Source organism: Thamnophis elegans, chromosome 4 (assembly GCF_009769535.1).
Source record: "Thamnophis elegans isolate rThaEle1 chromosome 4, rThaEle1.pri, whole genome shotgun sequence".
Taxonomy (NCBI): domain Eukaryota; kingdom Metazoa; phylum Chordata; class Lepidosauria; order Squamata; family Colubridae; genus Thamnophis; species Thamnophis elegans.
The window spans coordinates 86,314,883-86,335,454 of record NC_045544.1 but is presented as its reverse complement, the minus strand read 5'-3'; the positions used below and the strand labels follow the sequence as shown (position 1 = coordinate 86,335,454).

The 20,572-nt window shown below is 39.2% G+C and overlaps 1 protein-coding gene across 4 annotated transcripts in view; it reads right to left on the bottom strand.

Annotated features, from left to right (window-relative positions):
- The window catches only part of WDR26 (WD repeat domain 26), a 38,897-nt gene extending 34,061 nt beyond the window's left edge, over positions 1-4,836 (bottom strand). For 2 of the 4 annotated variants that reach the window (XR_004255197.1, XM_032215476.1), the window contains exons 1-3: positions 3,956-4,836; positions 2,451-2,550; positions 2,175-2,231 (exon numbers count right to left, since the gene is read on the bottom strand). Coding sequence is in view for 3 of the 4 variants with exons in the window: in XM_032215476.1 (XP_032071367.1) it covers positions 2,175-2,231; positions 2,451-2,550; positions 3,956-4,305 (507 nt within the window). In the remaining variant the exon portion in view is untranslated. The remainder of the gene's footprint in view (positions 1-2,174; positions 2,232-2,450; positions 2,551-3,955) is intronic. The other 2 variants (XM_032215474.1, XM_032215477.1) reach the window with 2 other exon arrangements.
- Positions 4,837-20,572: the final 15,736 nt, after the last annotated feature.

Genomic DNA, 20,572 nt, shown 5'->3' with positions numbered 1-20,572 from the left:
TTGCTTGCTTTGTCTTAAAATACAATAATGTAAAATATGGTAACAATGCTACAAGTGGACTCCTTAAGAAACTGCCCTGCCAAGCTTCTACAGGTCTCATCAAAGCAGATGGATAGAAGAATAGAGAAATGTCACTGAAGTTCATCATTGTTTTCTACTTCATTCATCCATATGTAAGTTCTGCAGTCCTAAAAGTGCTCTTGTTGTTAGATCAGGATTAAAAATACTGATCTGGCAATAAACTAAATAATAGATATAAAAAATAGATACCAAACAATGCCAGAGTATTAGTGATGATTGCATGCTTTACTTGTGGAATTCCTTGAAGAACCTGGTTGTCAATGTTATTAGCATGATGTGGTTTTATCTAGCTGTTTCTTAAAAATATGTAATAGATTTCAACTTGAATTATTTCAAACTCAAAGCACCATTTTGGTTGGCAAATCGGAGTGTTTAACTGCTTAAGAAATATCCTATGTCCATAACAGTGGTTTAAACTCAGAACATTTCTTTAATATTCACAATAGCCATTTCACACTTGAAATGGGACTTTGTGAATTCAAAATGATTCAACTTTGAAGCATTTTGCACATTCCTAATTCTTCAATGCTGTTATGAAACAAGATGCTAGGAAATCACACAAAAATGAATTCATGTAAGATTATAATTGATACATACCCTTTACTAAATGCATTCAAAAACTGGACAACTAACAATATGGGATACTTTAACTTAGACTTTCTTTAATGAGCATTGGTTGTCTTGACATTTAAATGTCCACTTTCATTTCTATAACCATTGTTTGAAATGAGAAGAAAAAAAGGAAAGAGCCTAGATAAATTGATAAAATTCAGAATTCATTATAAACCTTTAATTTCGTATTTAGTAATAAGCCTCCCAAGAACAGCAAGTCTTGCTTCTAAACATTTAGAAAATTAGAATATGCAACATCAAATAATTTGAGTTCAAATAGTTTTATCTGGAAACTCTTATAAAAATCCAAAATATCTACAGCTATTACAACTTTATATAGGTAGTCCTCAACTTAGAACCATTTGATTAGTGACCATTTGAAATTACAACAGCATTGAAAAAAGGGACTTATGACCAGTTTTCACACTAGTGACCAGTGCCACATTCCTTTGGTATGTGATCAGAATTCGGATGCTTGGAAACTGGCATGTGAGCTTGCTTAAACAAGATGATGTTCAAAATAGTGAAAGGATAGCAATCCATAAAGAACTATTTTAACTTTTACAAAAAACCGCATTTTACAAAAGGTGTATTTTGCTATTTTTTTATTAGACCTTAGATGACCTCTTCACTTTTTAGTACAGTATGTATGCTTGTTTGTATACTACATTTACATTATTATCTACCTATAGGAAAGCATATACGAAAGTATTTGCTTGCAAGAAAAGATTTAACTTGATTAGGCTTCAGACTGAGTAAAACAATATATACTTTTACAGTGAAGAAAAATTTAACAAAACATCTGTTTTGCACACCACTTCCTTCGTGAAGTGGGAGGGTGCAAAGAACAGAAAAAGTATCCTTTTGATAACAGAGAAACCTCAAGAAAGCTAAGCAGACATCAGTAAATTCCTGTTTTTATTAACAGGGCTATTTTCCACTTGAATCAGAGGAAAATATGCTGCACTTTTATCAAATGTAAGCCCAAAACAAAAAAACATACCAAGAAATGAGTAGCAGAAATAGTTTTAGTGTCTCTTTAATATGCTGTTAATTACATAATTGATACATAATTCTACACGTTACAGCCCTTAGTTACCACTAAAATGATCATTTTTTTTGTGTTTTATTAAGCGAAAAGCAAAATGACATTTTAGGTAACTGCAAATATGCAAACCCTGTACAATAACCATGCTTCTAAACTTCACAAGCCAAACCAATGATTTCATTAGAAAGTAAAATGTAAAAACTGTATTACTTAGCTGTTAGTTTAGCAAATCTCAATGATACATGTTTTAGCTACATTGTTACATCAGAATGTTCAAAGTTTGCATACGAAGCATAAGCTTTTTCATTTTTTAATTGAAAATTGAAAAATATGTTACTCTTTACATACATATAGCAACTAAGCATGCACATCTCAACTTAAACTATTAAAATATATTCTTTATATATAGAGTTTATTGAAGAGCCTCTCTTACCACAATTGCATTAGAAGAGTGCACCAATGGCTTTAGTTCATTCAGGTCGTTCTCAGCCTAGAAAATGCAATGTTAAAAACAATTAAGAGAAATAAGAAAAGGAAAACCAAAGATGGTGAAATATACTATATTATCTATACATTAATAACCTAATTTATTTTTGTTTACTGAGAATTAAGCCTCATTGTAATGAACAGATTGGGTTTACCTTTAAGATACTATGCATAAGGTTGCAATCACTGTTACAATTAGGCAACCTTATGACTCTTTTATTACCTTATCCCATTCTCCTTCCATGACATGATTGCGGAATTTGGTGGCAGAAGGGTGTTCTAAACGACATCCTGACTCTTGCATGAGAAGATCAACAGTCTGGCTGTGAGAGAGAGGCATAGTGTTCTTAAAAAGTTGACCAGTCTTTATTCTTATCCTTATAGATAAGCCATCCAGTGTAGCCTTAGTACAACATGTTTAAAATATATAACAAAAAATACCTGGGCTTTCTCAATAAATTCTAGCAAATATGACATATTTTTGTACTATTTTCATGATAAAGAAATACTGTCAGGAAATTCTTTACTTAATAATCCATAAACCTATATTCTTACTTTCCCAATTATTTAAAATGAACAATACTGTTTTCCTAAAATGCTAACAAAGGTTTGTCTCTTGCTTTAAACTTGACTTCTGTCAATCCCATTTTTATTCTGTGTTCTAAATTAATATCAACCTATTCCTGCAGTGATTCAAATGAAGACCTTAGTTTTCCAAGGATACACTATGTAAATATATATTCTCAAAATTAAACTAGCTGCTATTATGATACACAATTCTCAGGTTTGTTTTAGTAATCCAAATTACTGATGTACCATGTTTATTTGCTTTTCACCCTCCCCCATTCCAGTGCATGCCTATTACTCAGCTCAAAGTACTGCAGTGCTGCAAGCTACATAAGAGTCAACATATTAGACATTAATTTTAAGTACATTCCAAGGGGTTAGACACAGGTATATTCAAGTTCAATTTTAATACTACCAATCTAGAGTTTAAAATTTTAGTTTAAAATGATAGAACATCTATCTAGATTTGTAGGGATGTTTTGCTGTAATCTAAAATGCTTCTGTATTAGACCTATCTGAAAATTTTTCATACACTATTATATTCAAAATGCTATTTTACCAATGTAACCTCTGTAATTTATTTGCCTTTAAATAATGTGCTGTTGGGCCTCATAGAAAATCTATGTGTTCTCTTAAAACGAAGTTCACACTGGACTAGGCCTGAAAAATAGGCCCTGTCGTCTCACTGCCTCACTCATTCACTGTTTTTATTTATCCCTCACATTTCTGTCTTTGTTATTAAACCGTAAAACATCAATGTGAACAAAAAAATCTTCCCATTGGAGAAGAATAGATCAACATACATAATGTTGGCCTTTTTCCCCCCCTTAGGCATATAATTGATCTTTAAAATAAACAAATCTGTCAGAGTTATTGTTCTCATCAACACAAACCTAGATCCATATTCTCGCCAAACAATCATCCGATGTTGCTTCCTACGAAAACAGATATAAGCAAGAGGAATACCATCCATCTACTCTCGAAATCTCCCTCTCCCCCCCACCCCCCAAAAAAGGGCCAGCCGAGGAAGGGGGCTGGAAGTATAACATGGTGGGCAAAGTCATCCTCCGGACGATCCCACCCACCACACATTCCTCAGGTTTAAGCCTACGCATTATTTGGGAGGCAGGAGGGATCGCAACACCTACTCGCCCCACTTACTTGAGGCCCAAGCCGTGGAGGTGCTGCCCGATGAGCCGGATCACGTCCTCATCGGATTGCGAAAGCCGCTTCTTCTTCTTCAGGGCACTGTTGCCGACTCCGACACCGCTGCCTCCCCCCATCTCAAGCGCGGAGCCACCGGGGGCCGAGACCCCATTATTGACACTCGAGCCGCCACCGCCGTCGCCGGCCGACGGCAGCAACCCATTGGCGTGAGCTAACTGCTCTCCAGTGGTCAATCCCGACGAGGCCTCGCCGTTTTGGGCGTTGAGGCAGCCCAGATCCGGACCCTGTGACGGCGGCGGCGGCGGCTGTTGCTGCTGACCCCCTCCTGCTCCGTTGGCCTGCATGGCGCTGCCGCTGGCTCTGAGGGGGGTGGCAGCCGCGGGGGCAAGCCCGCAGGAGAGCGAGGGGGATGAAGACGAGGTGAGGCCTGCTCTGCCCGCGGAAGCCCCGGGCTCTCCTGCTCCCTCCGCCGCCGCCGCCGGGGAAGCCCGCGCTTTCTTCCGCGGTGGCGGGGAGGCTCCGCCGGTGTCCGAGTCGGAGGAGGAGGAAGCGGAGGCCAGAGTTTCCTCGCCGAGAGCGGCCGTGGTGGGAAGCCGGGGGGGGTGGGGGGAGTGAGGAAGGGGAGGAGGGGGTAGGGTGGGATGGGGGAGGTGGCGGGGTAAGGAACGGGGAGCTGTTCCTCTCCCCGCGGCTCTTAGACAGCAGCAGCTGCTGCTACCCTTTCTACGGTCCCGCCAGAGAACGCGGCCCGAAACAGCCCCCGCCTGGCAGCCCCAGGCACACAACCCGCTCCTCTCCCCTAGCTGGTCGGTTTGAGGCTCTTCTGCCTAGCTGCAGCCTAATGGAGTCTGGGCCGGGACGTCACAGGAAATTCCTATACTGCCCCTTCACTCACTTCCGCCGCCGCCGCCTGGGGTAGGCTTCGGGCTATGGCTGCGGAGGAGCTCGGGACGGTCTCGACAGCACCACCCCTTGGGCGGGCGCAGACCCCCCGACTCAGGGGGCCTTTGTCATAACACCTGCCCGTGGGGGGAGGGTGACTTCCTGGTGATGATTCGCTTCAGATGTCCATATAGGGAGTAGGGAAAGTCTGCAGGTGGAAATACCAATAAACGGTACGCTGACTTGGACCTCTTTCTAAAACAAAAAAAATATTTCTTTTTCTGTGGCTCTGCGGTTTCAAATTTTGAACGTCCTCCTATATTATTCAGGTCCGATTTAATATCTCCTTCCTGAATGATAAAAAAAAAGTCTTGTGGCTTCGTAGCCTTAAGTATATTCCCTTTTAAGATACCAACTCCTTTGTTTTTAACTACCGCAGACTGACATGGCTCCTTCTCTTAAAATGGCATCAGTGGCTTCTTTTTGTACTTTTGTAAATAAATACCGAGATGTTATGCGGTGATATTTGTAAAAGCGTGTGGGTTATATAGTTTTTTCCGAAGTAGCCGGAGAAAAACTTTCCCCTTTTATTACCATCTGTAGTTGAAAACAGAGCTACTCATTTGATAGGTTAGATATGACAAGGTCTATCAAACCTGGCATAGCTGTAGAAAACTTTTTCCATTTATTTTCAAAAGTGAAAGAAATCAGGGTGTGGTATTCGGGGAAAATTATAATATTCAGATAAGAAAATACAATATTTAAAAAAAACATTGGTAAAAGCTTAATATGGACCTTTCTATAGGGTAGTTAAGTAGCCTCAGTCAGCTATGTTTACTTTCTCTTTAAAAATTAAATAGTTCTATAACAGGACAGTTTACATGACATATTAAAGTAAGGGTGTCAAACTCACATCATCATGGCGGCATCGTGTGACATATCAGGACTTTTTTTCACTAAAACAGGTGTGAGTTTGACAGCCTTGCACTAAAGTGTAATATGGTACCATATCCTCCTCACCCTGTAACGACCATATTTTGTACTACTGTCACCCCCCCCCATCACCTTACTTTGTTCATTAAATGGGGTAAAAAGCTTACCTAACACTGCGTTGTATTCAAAAGTTGCCAGTTGTGGAACATTTGGCCTTGAGTTCCTAGAGGAAAGACAGGATATAAATTCAATAAATTCAATAAATATAAATGAAACCCATTCTAGATTTACTTAATACAATTAGCCTAAGGTGTACTTTTTAACTAAAGTGGGGAATAAGAAACTGCATGTATGTTTTTATTCATCAGATTGACTTGCTCAGTTTGTCCTGCCAATCATAGTAGGACAAGCAGTGCTAGATCATATTATGATACTCAAGAACCAGCCTTCCTGTCTTCCAAGTTCTCTGATTCCATTTCAAGCCAGGCTGATCCAGGTTGGTTTCATTGTGGACACTGAGAGACTTAGAGCATGGGAATGTTTACCCTTTTTAAGTATACAGGGCACACTAAAAATTAAAGCTAGTTAGTACTTGCCTTTTCAGGCCTGTAACTGAGCACAGAGAATCCTGAGCCAATCGGTACTCACTTAACTGCCAATTACTCAGAATATCATCCTGTTCCTGAGTATTACACCTAAAAAATACATCCCTTTTTAAACACAAATACACACAGAGAGAAAATTGCTAGCATTTATGTGAAAAAAACCTCATTTGCCTTTAAAGCTCCTTAGGCTGATTTAAATATTACTCTTTATGTTGGTCCCATGCCATCATCCTACCACAGTAAAGTTATAGGAGGCCCTGGGAAAAAATATCAAACTAAGTGTCCCTTATTATACAGTTATAAAAATTAGGATCATTAGCATAACCAACCTCCAGTGAGAACACAGACCATTCCTTAAAATTCAATGTAGCCCTTTGCTATAGCTTCTATAGAGGCAATTTCTGCTTAAAATGTTATTTCCTCATCAGTGAGTAGAACATCATGGACACAGGAATAATTTAGTAATAATCACAATCAGATATGGTTTATTGCGAGCACTCATTATTAGGTTTGTACCCCTGTCTGGAAGAATCTGTAGTCAATCTAGCATTCTTTCCTTGCTGAGATTCACTGAATGGCTTTGGAAGTTTACAGTAAACCTTAAATATATGCACAGCCTCTTACATATTTCCTTACAATTGGTACTGAGAGGAATACATTTTCCAATTCTGGACATATAAAAACTCAGTTATTGAATGATCACATGTGATAAATTGCCATTGATAGCTTCTTTATTAATTTGTTCATATTTTTAAAAGTACCACTATGCCTGAAAAATGCAGTAAAATATTGAACAATTTCATATGTGATACAATAGTATAAACAAGAAAGAATAATTAGATATTATAATAATATTCCAGGCATTATCCAGTTCATAGTCATTCTCCACCCAAAACATGTACTATCTGACAGAGAAATTAATGATTTGCTGTTTATTGAGTGAAAAATAAGAATATAAAAGATGTCAATATGTAAATTCCACAGAATATATAGCAAATGTGTTGTGCTAATGCTTGAACTACCATGCCTGGTCAAAATTCAGAATTGTACAGGATGTGTAGACAAGAATGCCTCCTTTTTGTAACTCTTTTGTATTTTCCTACCAAATTCCCATTCTTTCTCCATTCCAGAAATGATCTATTAAAAAAGAACAAAGAAGGAACACTGACAAAATGCCTTTAAATACTTGTGTAATCCTAGTTGTTCTAATTTCCAAAATACTACAAGCACTGCCACATCACCAGCATTTTCACATTTTAATTCCCTACAAAGCAGTTTGAAACTACATGAAAGGAAATTAATCCAATCAGTCTCCTGCTCCAGTGTCACTTTTATCCCATAGAAAAAGGGAAAAGAAAACAAAACAGGGCTATGAGCCTATGACTCTTCTCTCATGCTTTCCAGTATATGTATTTGCACAAATTTGGTAGCTGAGAAGAGCTACAATGAGAAGTTATGTAAGGAAAGTTTTTATTTATAACAAATATAGTAAACGTTTTATCTTTTCCAAAGGCTTCCAAGCTGCTTTGCTATCATTTTTCTATGTTTAAGAGCCCAGGTAAGTTGTGAAAGTAAAAAAATAGTATCTCAGCAATTTTGTCATCTGGTAGTTTCCTGAATACCTCTAGCCAATGTTGACTGATGCTGCAATGGCTGTGGGATGTGTTTGGGTGAATCAGCAGATTATTAGTTCTAACCAATATTAAGGTAGGAATATAATGCTGAAATTCTGGTGGTGAGGGAGAAAGAGGCACTAATGAATGACTTAAGCTCCAGAAGGTGAGACAAGACAAGGATGTCTACCAAGAGAGAAATTGTTTGTCTACAGCTGGGGTGTCAAACTTGCATCATCACATGACGTATCACAACTTTTCCTCCCTTCACTAAACCGGGTGTTGGTGTGGCTAGCACATGACACATCTGGCCTGCAGGCCGTGAGTTTGATATACCTGGTTTGCAGCATTTTCTAGGAGGGTAGAGCAGAGTCAGAAACTGATTCCACTTCTCAAACAGACATTGGGATTGGTCTAGTTTGCACTGATCTCACAAAGTGGACCAAACGACTGGTAAAGAAATGCCTATGCCTAAACAAGATATAGCTAAAATTAGCCTGTCTGGATCATACATAATTTGAAGATTGATTTGATCTTGATAATATATTTTACTAATATTTAATATTATAATTTATATTTAAATATAAATTACAAGCATTCACAGATGATTTGGTGTTTATTATGGAAGATCCAATAGAAACGGGGTCAAAACTAGTCGAAATAATAGAAGAATATGGAGAAGTAGCGGGCTTGAAGATTAATTAAGATAAAACAGGGATGAGCAAAATGTTTGTAGCAGGAGATGCACTTATTTTTTGGGGAAAAGTAAATATTTGATAAGCCCACAATCACAATTTTTTTTCTGTTGTAGATTTAGGATAGCCTTTCCTTATATCTCTTCCTATTGTTTTTTCCACAGATAATAAAACTAAATATGCCCTTTTGAAGAGGTTTTAAAAATGGGATTATATTATTTCTCTTCATCAAAAATTCTAATACACTTTTTACAAAGTGTCTAATTCCACTTTATAAAATGTGAGGTACTTGCAGTCTCTTTAAATGATAGAACTTCAGGGACCAGTCCAGGCAATTACCAAGAATCAAAAACGTACTCAAAGGCACACAAACTTAAATAATACTTTCAATCTCAATGGAGTGCAATTGTCTTTCTCATTTCCACCAATCTATTATTGTGGGTAGCAATCACAGCCATTGTGTGTTATCTACCGAGATTTGGATTTGGATTTGGATTTGGAACACTATAAATATAAGACTATGTCTCGTATCACATTGGCTGATGCAATGAGCTTTATCTGTACTTTAATCACAATAATATATAATATATAGGCATATCCCTCACAACAATTTTCTTATAGAAATACAACGAATAGTGCATCCGTTACTATTTTAAAAATATTCCATTTATTGTTGGATAGGTCACTAATCCTCACCAAAATAGCTTTCTATTTAATTGATGATTTGTGCTATTTTCCTTTTTTAATTTAATGATGTTTATTTAGTATCAGCAAGATACTAGGTATTACATTACTTCTACTATAAGATAAAGAGATTGTGAGTTATGATGTCATTGATATCATAGGCACAAATTAAAATATATTCAGAGAGTTGCTATGTGTATCACTAGTCATATTGCACTATATTTGCATCATGTCACTAAAATAATTCCGGACATTTTAGTTTTCTAAATAGAATTCTTCCCCTTAGTTGTGCTGTGACGTCTATATCTACAAAAATCAGTGTCATGTAGGCAACAGTTGACAATTTTCTGGAAACGAAATATGGACTTGAAGAAGCAGGATACGAACAGTATTGATTCTTTCAACTTTGGTGTTGGAGAAGATTCCTCAGAATAACGGAATAACAGAGTTGGAAGGGACTTGAAGGTATTCTAATCCAACCCACTGCACATGGCTAAGCAAGAAAAGAACAAATTCATGTAGAACAAATCAATTTCTCTCTAGAGGCACAAATGACCAGATTCAAATTATCAAATTTTGGCTCCCTTGAGAAGTTTATAAAACTGAGAAAGGTGGAAGGAGAAAGAAAAGACCACCAGCAAAATGGATGGATTCAGATATAGTGCATTATTGAAAGATCTGAAGGACAGATTATCCTGGAGAAAATCTGTCTATGTAGTCACTAAGACATTGACTTGATGGTGCATAATCAACAGGCAGAATTGTTTGTATGGTTTTTTTTATTTAAATCACAAATATTATAGCTCAAATCATTGAAGTTACAAATTTACTTTTATTTTGAAAACTAATTTCAATTTTGTTCAGCTAGAACTTGGAAAAACATTGTTAAAATATATATGAAAGGTATATTTTCAAAGAAAAGGAAGTACGCCTAATTCTTTAGTATGATATGTAAACTAGTTGTAATGCTGCATCATCTAAAAGCATCAATTAAGTTCAATTATCACAATTTGACTTGTTTGTCCTGGTATTATAATGCTTCCTTGCACTCTATTTAGTTATGTATTTAGAACCTCTGGTTTTGAATAATTTTGTTTTTTCCGTTTCATAAACAAGATATCTAGTCTAATCTCCAAGTATGTCCAATATTTAAAAAAGAAATCTAATAAAAAAAACAACTAAAACAATATGTAAGCTTTGTATTAAATTTATATATGGCTATAATTGGAAAAATACCATGAAAATCAAGGAAAGGAACTTTCTCCTAGCCATTACATAACTGGGTCTACAAAGTAGCCAAATTAGGAACTAGAAGCAGGGGGGAGAAAGCAAGTGTTCCAAGAGTCCTGGATTTAAGATCTAATGGATGAATACTATTTACCTATCCCCTAAACCAGAAGCAAAGAATTGACAACTCATAAACCTGTTCTCATGCACACACATTCCCTCTCTCCTCCCCTTTCTCAGTCTTATTCACACAATTGGAACTTTCTTTCATTTATTTTACTTTTTTCTAAGATTAACAAGGGGGCTGTGTTGTGTAAAGGTTCTTTGCTTTTCAAGGACTGGACGCACCACAGCATAGCTTTATTGCAGCACACAACTTCCCTAACAACAGGCTATTGCTGTAGGTCAGCTCCACCCTTTTAGGTTTCGCAAGGTGATGTTACCACATAAACATGTTTTTAATGTCAGTCTTTTATACTCAGTATTTCTATATTCAGTTCAAACAAGTCTCAAAGTCTATATACAACTGTTGTATTTCTCCAAATGTTCTTACACTAGTTAGGATGAGATACAGTCTCAGTATGGTTGCTCTTTTTCCAGTTGTTACAGAGCTCTTGGCAAAGCTCTAAACTCAAGGTAGGACTCCCATCAAGATATGCTGCTCACCATAATTTATGATTCGGGCAGTTGAATGATAATCCCCCTTGCCTGCTTGTGATAGGTGTCAGTCTCCAGAGATCACCTTCATTTCCTCGTCTGTATGCTGTTTGCTTTCCTCCCTTTCCCACTCAGTATTTATTTTTGTAAGCTAAGGGTCTTGGTGGGGTGAAGGTGCCTCTGGACACCTGCATGTCCTTGAAAACTCCAGGGTGTGGCTCAGTTGTCAAAGGCAGCTGCAAAGCCAGCCTAGATGCCTGTGAGGGTAAATATACAAAAATATGTATGAGAGAAGTGGAGATGGTCCAAAATTAGCACTTACTCTGCTTTTCGGCAAAACCACACGATAGTGAATGATGGGTTTGCTTAACAACTGCAGTGTTTGCTTAGACTGCCATAAAAAACTTCATAAAATACAACTGCTCAAGTATAGTCATAACTCAAGGACTAGCTGTTATTTTTAACCATTATATTGTTCTTCGTTCATTGAAAATATTTGTGAAGTACTCAGGAAAAGAAAGATGGATGCAAGAAGGCATATGTATATATGTAGAAGAGTCATAAACATGTTAGAAAAAGAAACTGCTGGTAAGGATAATACACTCCTCTAACCAGATTTCATCATTCACCAACTACCTTTTTTAAAAAAGTATTCTTATATTGAATATATATAACATACTATTGCGCATGGAATGGCAATAGCATTATCCCATCTGGTCATATGTAATGAAAATAATATTTTTCTATGAAAGTAACTAATTGTATTTACATTTATTATATGAAAATTGAAAGGTAACTTTATAACATTTTTCAATTAATGTAAGGCTTGTTAAATGAACACTGTGGAAGCCAGACAATCTTTATTTAGGGACTGTTGATATTTAGATGTTTTTTTCTGAAACTGAAAACAGAACATTCACAAAACTTCATATATTAGTACGTCTTTTGGTTTATTAAACATTGTGGGAATTCTCTATGAGAATAACATTGCTTTCCATAGGAGACTAACATGGTCTGTATAATTAAATATTTTGAGCAGTTATCAAAACCTATTTTCCCAGGCTTTTAAAAGTTTTAATACTTGTAATATTAGGATTTTAAGGGATGAAACCTAGAAAAACAAAAACAAAGCAAATTAGATAATATTTACATCAATATTTGGTTTGTCAAGATTGGCAACAAGTAGGAGGGCTGCTGCGGTGAGCCTTGAAGCCCTAGGTGCGGGCGTGGGTGGAGTCTCCGGGCTCAGATCTTGGTGGTAGTAGCAAATATTCAAATGAGAACTTTGAAGGGCGAAGTGGAGAAGGGTTCCATGTGAACAGCAGTTGAAAATGGGTCAGTCCACACTTCAAATGGAATCTTACTGCCTTCTAGGAACTGCATCCAAGTCAGCAATGCCCATCGAACAGCATACCCTTCCTTTTCTCACACTGCCCAATATCTTCCACTGTCAGTCAATTTCCAGGAAGTATAGAGGCAGGGTTGCACCGTCCCCATTGCATTTCTTTGGAGCAGGACAGAACAGTCCCCACCGCCACATCAGTAGCATCGGCTTGTATTACAAACAGTTTCTCCAGGTTTGGGTGTTTAAGAGTTGGCTCCACCACAAAAAGCCATTTAAGCTTTTCGAAAGCTGCTCGGCATTCCAGAGTCCAAGGCTGCTACACTTTACTTCCTATATTTTATATGCTAGGTTAAGTAATACAATATTGCCAAAACAAAGCCAACCATGAGAAAATATATAGTTGGGTCTAAAACACAGGGCAACATGAAAAACAAATTCAATTCTGAGCAAGGCCTTATTCAAGAATACAGGACAAATAAGGATACGTTTCTTTTGCTGCGTCTAAACTGTTGATAGTTGGAAGGCATGTGAGGTTTTAGAACACAATTTTTTGTTGAGTGCCAATTGTTCCCCTTCCTGGATCAAGAGGCGCTTCTCTCAGTCACCCATGCCCTGCCATCACCCATATTGATTGTGCAATGTGGTCTCCATGAGACTATCCTTGAAGAGTATCCAGAAGCTGCAGCTGGTGCAGAATGTGGCCGCACAAGCAGGTTTGGGCGCTCTGAGGACTATGCATGTAAACATCTCTGCTCTGTGAGTTGCATTGGGTCTCAGTTTGCCTCTGTGTCAAATTCAGGGTGTTGGGTATTATCTTTAAAACCCTACATGGCATGGGACTAGATTACTTGAGGAACTGTTTTGTCCCAATTACATCAACCTGTCCCACAAGTCAGGAAGAGAAGGCATGTTATGGACCCTGTCAATTAAATACTTTTGTCTGGCAGGGTCTAGGAAAAGAGCCTTCTCTGATGTTGCCTCTGCCCTATAGAATATTTTGCCCCCAGAGCTGAATCCCCCCCCCCACTGCTAGGTCTTTTGGAAGAGCATGTAAACCTGGCTTTGTCAACTGGCATGGCACTGAAGAGTGGCACATGGGACAAGAGTGGCCAACCTGGGGTTGGTTGGTGACTTAAGGTTGCTCCCTCTGTCTTTTAACTTGCCTGTTAAACTTTTTTCTTATTTTATTTCACATTTTAATTCAGTTTTTTAAATGTATATTTGATGGTTTGTTATTACCCAGAATCACTTACCTAGTGACATTGGCGGTGTCCAAATTTGATAAAGAAAATACAATCTCTCTAACATTTATAACAAATATTCTACTTCTCAGCCAACAACATAGTATCAACTGCATACAAAATTCATATTTATTTCCTAATCAACATACATCTAATGTCACAGCAAATATGCCTTATACACCAATTGTTTAACAAAAAAGTGCACATCATACCAGATTGTCTTCCTTCCATTTACTCTTATATATGCTTGGTTTTCATCCTACACCATTTTACCACATTCATCAATCTTCAACTCCAAATTCATATAAAACATTCTATAATTCAAAATTATTCATTTTGTCACATCTTTTTTCTGAATCAATGAACACACAATTAGCTTTCTTTTTAATTTTAATACATTTCTTAGTGTCTGCCAGGAGACTGAATAGACTGCACGCTGTCTGCTTGGTATAAACTTGTACATTTTGCTCTTTGTCATGTCTTGTATCCTTTCAATCACAGTGCTGGGCAGAAATGCAGCCTTCATAAAACCTGTTAAACAAGTTCAACAATCATTCCAATAAGCAAGCCACATCCATATTTTAATGCTTAAGGATCACTTACACCATCTTCCCTACAGCCTTTTTCCACATGCTCATAGTATTTATGAGTACTTCCATCAGTCTTTTCTTGGACACTAATATTTATCGCATGTATTTCAATTCTATTCTTCACACCCTCAAATCTTTAAAATAGTCCTTCTAGCATTCTGAACTTCAGTTCTATCCCACATCATTTATTCATTTTTATTTTTACTTTCATGTACTCCACTGGATCCCACCAATTTATCCCCCAGTGATGAGCATTTTGAATTCTGATAGCATCATAATTAATCTCATTGATTAATTAAAATCCAGCACATGGAGGATAAAATAGTGTCATGCACATATCCATTTAATGTTTTAACTTAATACGTCCTGAAAAAAATAGCTGGAAAGCATGAAGACAAGAACATTTTTGGATAATCCTTTTTTTAATTCATTGAAAATGTTGTTTCAGGATTTTTTTAAACTGATGAGTAGAATAAAAATGTCATAAATGAATCTATCTATCTATCTATCTCTATCTATCTATCTATCTATCTATCTATCTATCTATCTATCTATCTATCTACCTACCTACCTACCTACCTACCTACCTACCTACCTACCTACCCACCCACCCACCCACCCACCCACCCACCCACCCACCCATCCATCCATCCATCCATCCATCCATCCAGGGAGAACCAGTTCGGGGGCATGGCAGGCCTAGGTTGCTGCTGGTTCCAGCGACCCAGGCTGCCAAACCACTACCAGTTCAGCCAAACCAGTCCAAACTGGTAGGAACCCAACCATCTATCAATCAATCAATCTGTCTATCTGACTTTCGGTCTGTCTGTCTGTCTGTCTATCTACCTATCTATCTTACTTTCAAGAAGGTATTTATATAACATATTGCATTTAAGTAAGATATGGCCTGCTTTATAGCAGCTTAAATATTAAATGAAACCATCCTCTGTTGTTTTAGCTCTGTGTGTTATATAAGCCTGCCAATTATATTAATGTTATATGAGCAAAGAAGGGAAAAAATTAAGAAAAACCCTGATAGATTATAATTTATTTCACTGAATTTAGATGAACTGTTAATTGTCCAGAGTTGCTGGTTAGAACTTAACAATGTGGACTGAGCTAAAGAAAATCATGACACCTAGTGGCTTTGTACAGAAATACCCAATATCCATAGCTGAGGGTACCATAAAAATCATAGCATGCCTTTTAATATTAAGCTTGTCTAAGAAGTTCTTATGAAAAAATTAGAAGAAAATAAACAATGGTTTGATTTTGTAATAGTTAAATATTAATATGTTTTAGGCTGTTAGAATTATCCATTATTTCTCTTTTTGGAAAAACTTGAGAGATAATAATAATGTAGTTTCATCCAAGTACTACAGAAAGTGATTTTTTTTGTTGACCATTGGGAACCTTTGCCAAAATATCCTCTGATGGGTTTTTTCCTGTGCTGGGTGGCCTTTACACTTTGACTTTTCCAATAATCACTCAACCTTCAGCCAGTTGTTATTTTTAATAATTATTTGTAGTTCATCTTTCTGTTCAGATGAACACATAGATATCAAAAAAACATAATCCAAAATATAAAACATGGCTTTATTAATGCTAATGTACAACAATGATACCTGGCCTTTTTCAAATGACACACTTAGCCATATGGCTTGGCAGTAAACATATCTGACTCACTACCTGCCTGTCCCAATTGCTTCTCCCTAGGAGTGGTGAAATGGGTGATGCGTGGTTTCCAAACTCAACTCAGGAGTCAGATGCAAGCAGGGCACTGGGAGGATCCCTTTTTTGTTAAGCCACATGAACATTTAGTGTACCATGTACTCACCCCTATGTCCTGTGGAGAATAGAAAAAAAGTGGCTGCAAACTAAAATATGTGGTATGTGGAAGAGTAATCAATTCTATTGGTTGCAAGGAACTGTCTGAAACTGAGATGCCTGGCCCTTGCCTCCAAAGAGAAGCCTATGGGTGTAAATTTTGGGAAGAAAATATTTAGCACATTATTTATATTACAAAAAAGCGGGTGTGGGGTGAGGAGCATTACTCCTTAAATATAACTTCGTGTCTATCTCATTTCTCTCCTATATCGATCAAGTTTTATCTCTCTAATAATGGGGAGCAGTTTCTCCTATACTTAGGACAGCTGATTATTGCCTCATTTATGGCATTTATTCACTATTGAATTAAAAATAATTACACACACGCACACGTGTGTGTGTATGTATGTATGTATGTATGTATGTATGTATGTATATGTGTGTGTATTGTGTCACAACCCCCAGTAAGCCCAAATATGGGAGGGAGCATACTGCTTCCTTTTTCTGTCTAACGGCTCACCCTAGGAGCCATCCAGGCAGAAAGCCATTTTTTATGTTGCCTTGCTACATTTGTGTTGCATTTGTCATATCAGCCATATATAAAATTATATATATATATGGCTGCGTGTGTGTGTTCCAGCATAACTCTGGAACACCTCAAGCAATTTCAACCAAACTTGGTACACAGATGACTTACTCTCTGTAAACAATACTGTGGGGGTAACACCCCCCCCCAAAAAAACCCTACGGAGTGGGTATTCTGTTAAGATACAACCTGTTGTGCCTTAAAACGACTTCTACTGTACTGCCATAAAATGGCTTCTACTGTACAGTGCAGTGGAATTGCCATGGAAACGGCTTCACAGTACTCCACAAGGGAAGTCCCTCTGGTAAGGAGGAAAATCCAACATTAGAAATTACGTTTGGACATTTTCCCCCTATAAATAAATACCCAGGCAATGCCAGGTTATCAATTATAAGAAATAAATGAAAATATGGAAAAATACTAAAGCAGAAATAATGTCAGAGAGAGGATTGCAGATCCTGCCATCACTATGTATCTCATGAGCCTGAAATAATTGAAACTATTAATGGTTGAATAATTAGATTGCTTATTTCACTAGGAATAGGGAGAAATTGATTGAAATTCACAAAATAGTCTGAAAAATTGAGAAACTATCGAAAGCTACAAGCTCCCTCCTTATTTGGTATCCCTCATTATTTTTGTACACTGCAATAAAGGGAAAATAGGCTATAGTACATAAAAATAAATACAGATTTAAGAATGTGATTAAGTGGAATAGTATAAAAATATCCCCACTTCTCTAACATAATAATGGAAGCCATTTCAGAATGCAGTTTAAATAGTATATGAGTAATACAACCTCTTTTCTTCCACAAATAGAGGTCTAGTTTACCATTCCAGTACTTTAGTGGAAGCCTGCAGAAAAAATTGTATCAAAAGGAAGAGACAGGAAAAAAACCTAGCCTAGCATACATAGTGCTTAGGTTAGATCGGGTAATGGATAGGCACACAACGTTAACAACAGCTCTTTATTAAATGCAACAAGAGAGAACAATCCAGCAAAGGTTGAGCAGCTCTTTTATAGGGAGCTGTCAGACCCTTCGACCAATGAGATTAAACCTCTGTTCCTGCCAGAACAGAGGACCTTGGTGGAAACCCCTATAGTTGAAGCTAGTATGTAACACCCCTCCCTTCTTAGATGGAACAATCCTACTGGTCACGTAGTCACGCAGGTAGGCGGGCTTTTGGGTAGCTCTGCCTGACCTGCGTAGTTCAGTCGGAGGGTGTTCTTTGAGCAAGTCAGACGGACCTGTTTGCTCTGCAGCTCCGCTTGGTGGAAGTTCCTGGAACCTTTCACAGGCTGTGGCTGGAGCTTCTAGAGTCGGTTCGTTCGGAACCTGCAACACAACCAGATAAGTTCCCCGGTACCCTCGGGCTTGAGCTGCCTGTGGAAGGAGTGGTGGTTATTGCTCCCTTTGGGTAGGGCTTTGGCTAACTTGTGCAGGAGTTACCTCTGGTTGTCTAAGAGTGGAGTTGGAGAGGCAGCCACGGAGTTGGTCAACATGCCTTCTCCAATTCCGACTGTCCTTGAGCTCTAGAAGATAAGAGCGAGGCCCGGTGATGCCTATCACTGTGGCAGGAATCCACAGAGTTCCCCCGGCGTAGTTGTGGGTATAAACTCAATCCCCTACACTAAAGTTCCAAATTTTGCATGTGGAGTCAGAGGGCGATGCGGCAGAATAGTTTGGTTGTAGCCGGTCTAAGTGGGACTTTAGCCGGTGACCCATGAGAAGCTCGGAGGGGCTTCTCCTTGTAGTGACACTGGGTGTGATGTGCTGAATTAGCAAATAGTGGTCAACCCGTGTTTGCCAATCTCCCGGGCCCATCCGAGAGAGGGCCTCTTTTGCAGATCTCACCATTCTCTCCGCCTCACCATTGAAGGCCAGATGGAATGGCGCGACCAGGGCATGTCTGATTCCCTGAGCTGCTAAGGAGGTCTCTAATTGTATGGCCATGAATTGGGGCCCGTTGTAAGAGACCAAGACGTTGGGCAGGCTGTGTGTGGAGAAAAGTTTCCATAGTACCTTGATGACCGCTTCTGTCGTAGTGGAAGTCATCAGGACTACCTCTAGCCATTTCGAGTAGGTGTCCACAACTACGAGGAATGTCTGACCATGAACTGGGCCAGCAAAATCAATGTGCAACCTAGAGTACGATGCTTGAGGTCATTCCCACTCCTTAGTGGGCGCCTCTGGGGGAGCTGGTCTGGACTCCTGGCACGGTGTGCAGGTAGCTACCCATTCTTCAATCTCCCTGTCCATGTTAGACCACCACACATAACTCCTAGCCAAAGACTTCATCCTGACAATTCCAGGATGCCCTACGTGTAAAGCTCTAATACTGCAATGCGCAGTTTGAGTGGAACAATGACCTGGTCCCCCCACAGCAAACAGCCATTTACAACAAATAGGTTATTTCTCTTATGATAATACATTTTGAAATCAGACCCAACAGGCCCTTTGGGCCACCCCCTCCACACCCAGTTCAAAACCTATTTGATCGTGAAGTCTCTGGCAGAGTGGCGGGCAATATCACTAAATAAGACAGAACCAGTCTCTAAACAGTCAATGCAAAAAACTGGAGGTAGGGTCTGTGAGTAGTTCGTTGGTGCTCTCATTGACACCGGTCACTTCTAGCCCCACGGCTTTGAACCAGTCATGCCCCAGAGGGCTCTGCAGGTTTCTGCTGACCACCGTCACCGGGAGCTGGCCGCTGAAGTTGTTGAAATTCACCCGGAAGGTGCCCTGGCCCACGATGGGGACTCGGTTCCCCTGGTAATCGTGAAAGCGGATGTCAGGGGCGCGTAGATGCTGCTTCTTTAGGCTAGGATAGCCTGCTTTAATGTAGACCATGGTATGATGGTTAATGATGACCCCATGTTGATCTCCATCTTGTATGGAGAGCCCTCAATGTGGACTGTGACCTTCAGCTTCTTTGACCGCCTTGTGCGGACTTGGCCGATTGAGGTATGGTAGGTGACTCTGGTATCGCCCTCTAAGGGCCATGGTGGTGGCTGCCATGCCCTTGGTCGGACCTCTGCTGGCGGCTAGGTCAGCTTTTTGGCTTCCAAGTCGTCAGGGGGTGCTTGCTTCAGCAAACCTTGGGGATGTGCCCCTTTTGCTCGCAACACTGACAGATAGCATCGTGGAAACGGCAACATGATCTAGCATGGTCTCCTCTGCAGCTAGTGCAGGGCGGGAGAAGCAGTTTGAATTTGCGTGCTGGCTTGGTGTGGCTACTGCACATGCAGCAGCTGTCATCTTCTTTGCCTTCTGAGCTCTCAGCCTCTGCAGCTTACAATGTGAGCGTGCACTCTTCCGCGCGTCCTGCGAAGTGCCCTGGTGCTGCAGGGTTTCTGCAGACTTAGCGGCCGATTCTGATGCCCTGGCTTCATCCAAGGCAATTTGCAGAATGAGGTCAGACAAGTAACCTCCTCTGTAAATTAATGTCCCGCACAATGCATATTATGTGGTCAAGAATGAGTTCATCTAGGTCTCGGAACTCGCAGTATGCTGTGGCATTTCGTAGCACCACAATGTACTAGTTGATTGATTTGCCTTCCCGCTGGTTGCAAATGTTAATGCCGGCGAACGCGCTTAGATGGCTTGGGAGCGTAGTGGGTCCTCAGCGGCTGCTGGAGCATGGACCAAATGACCAATTGTAGCGGCATTGGTTCTGACAGGTCTTTGGCAGTCTCGAACACTTCTTGTCCACAGTAACCGAGGA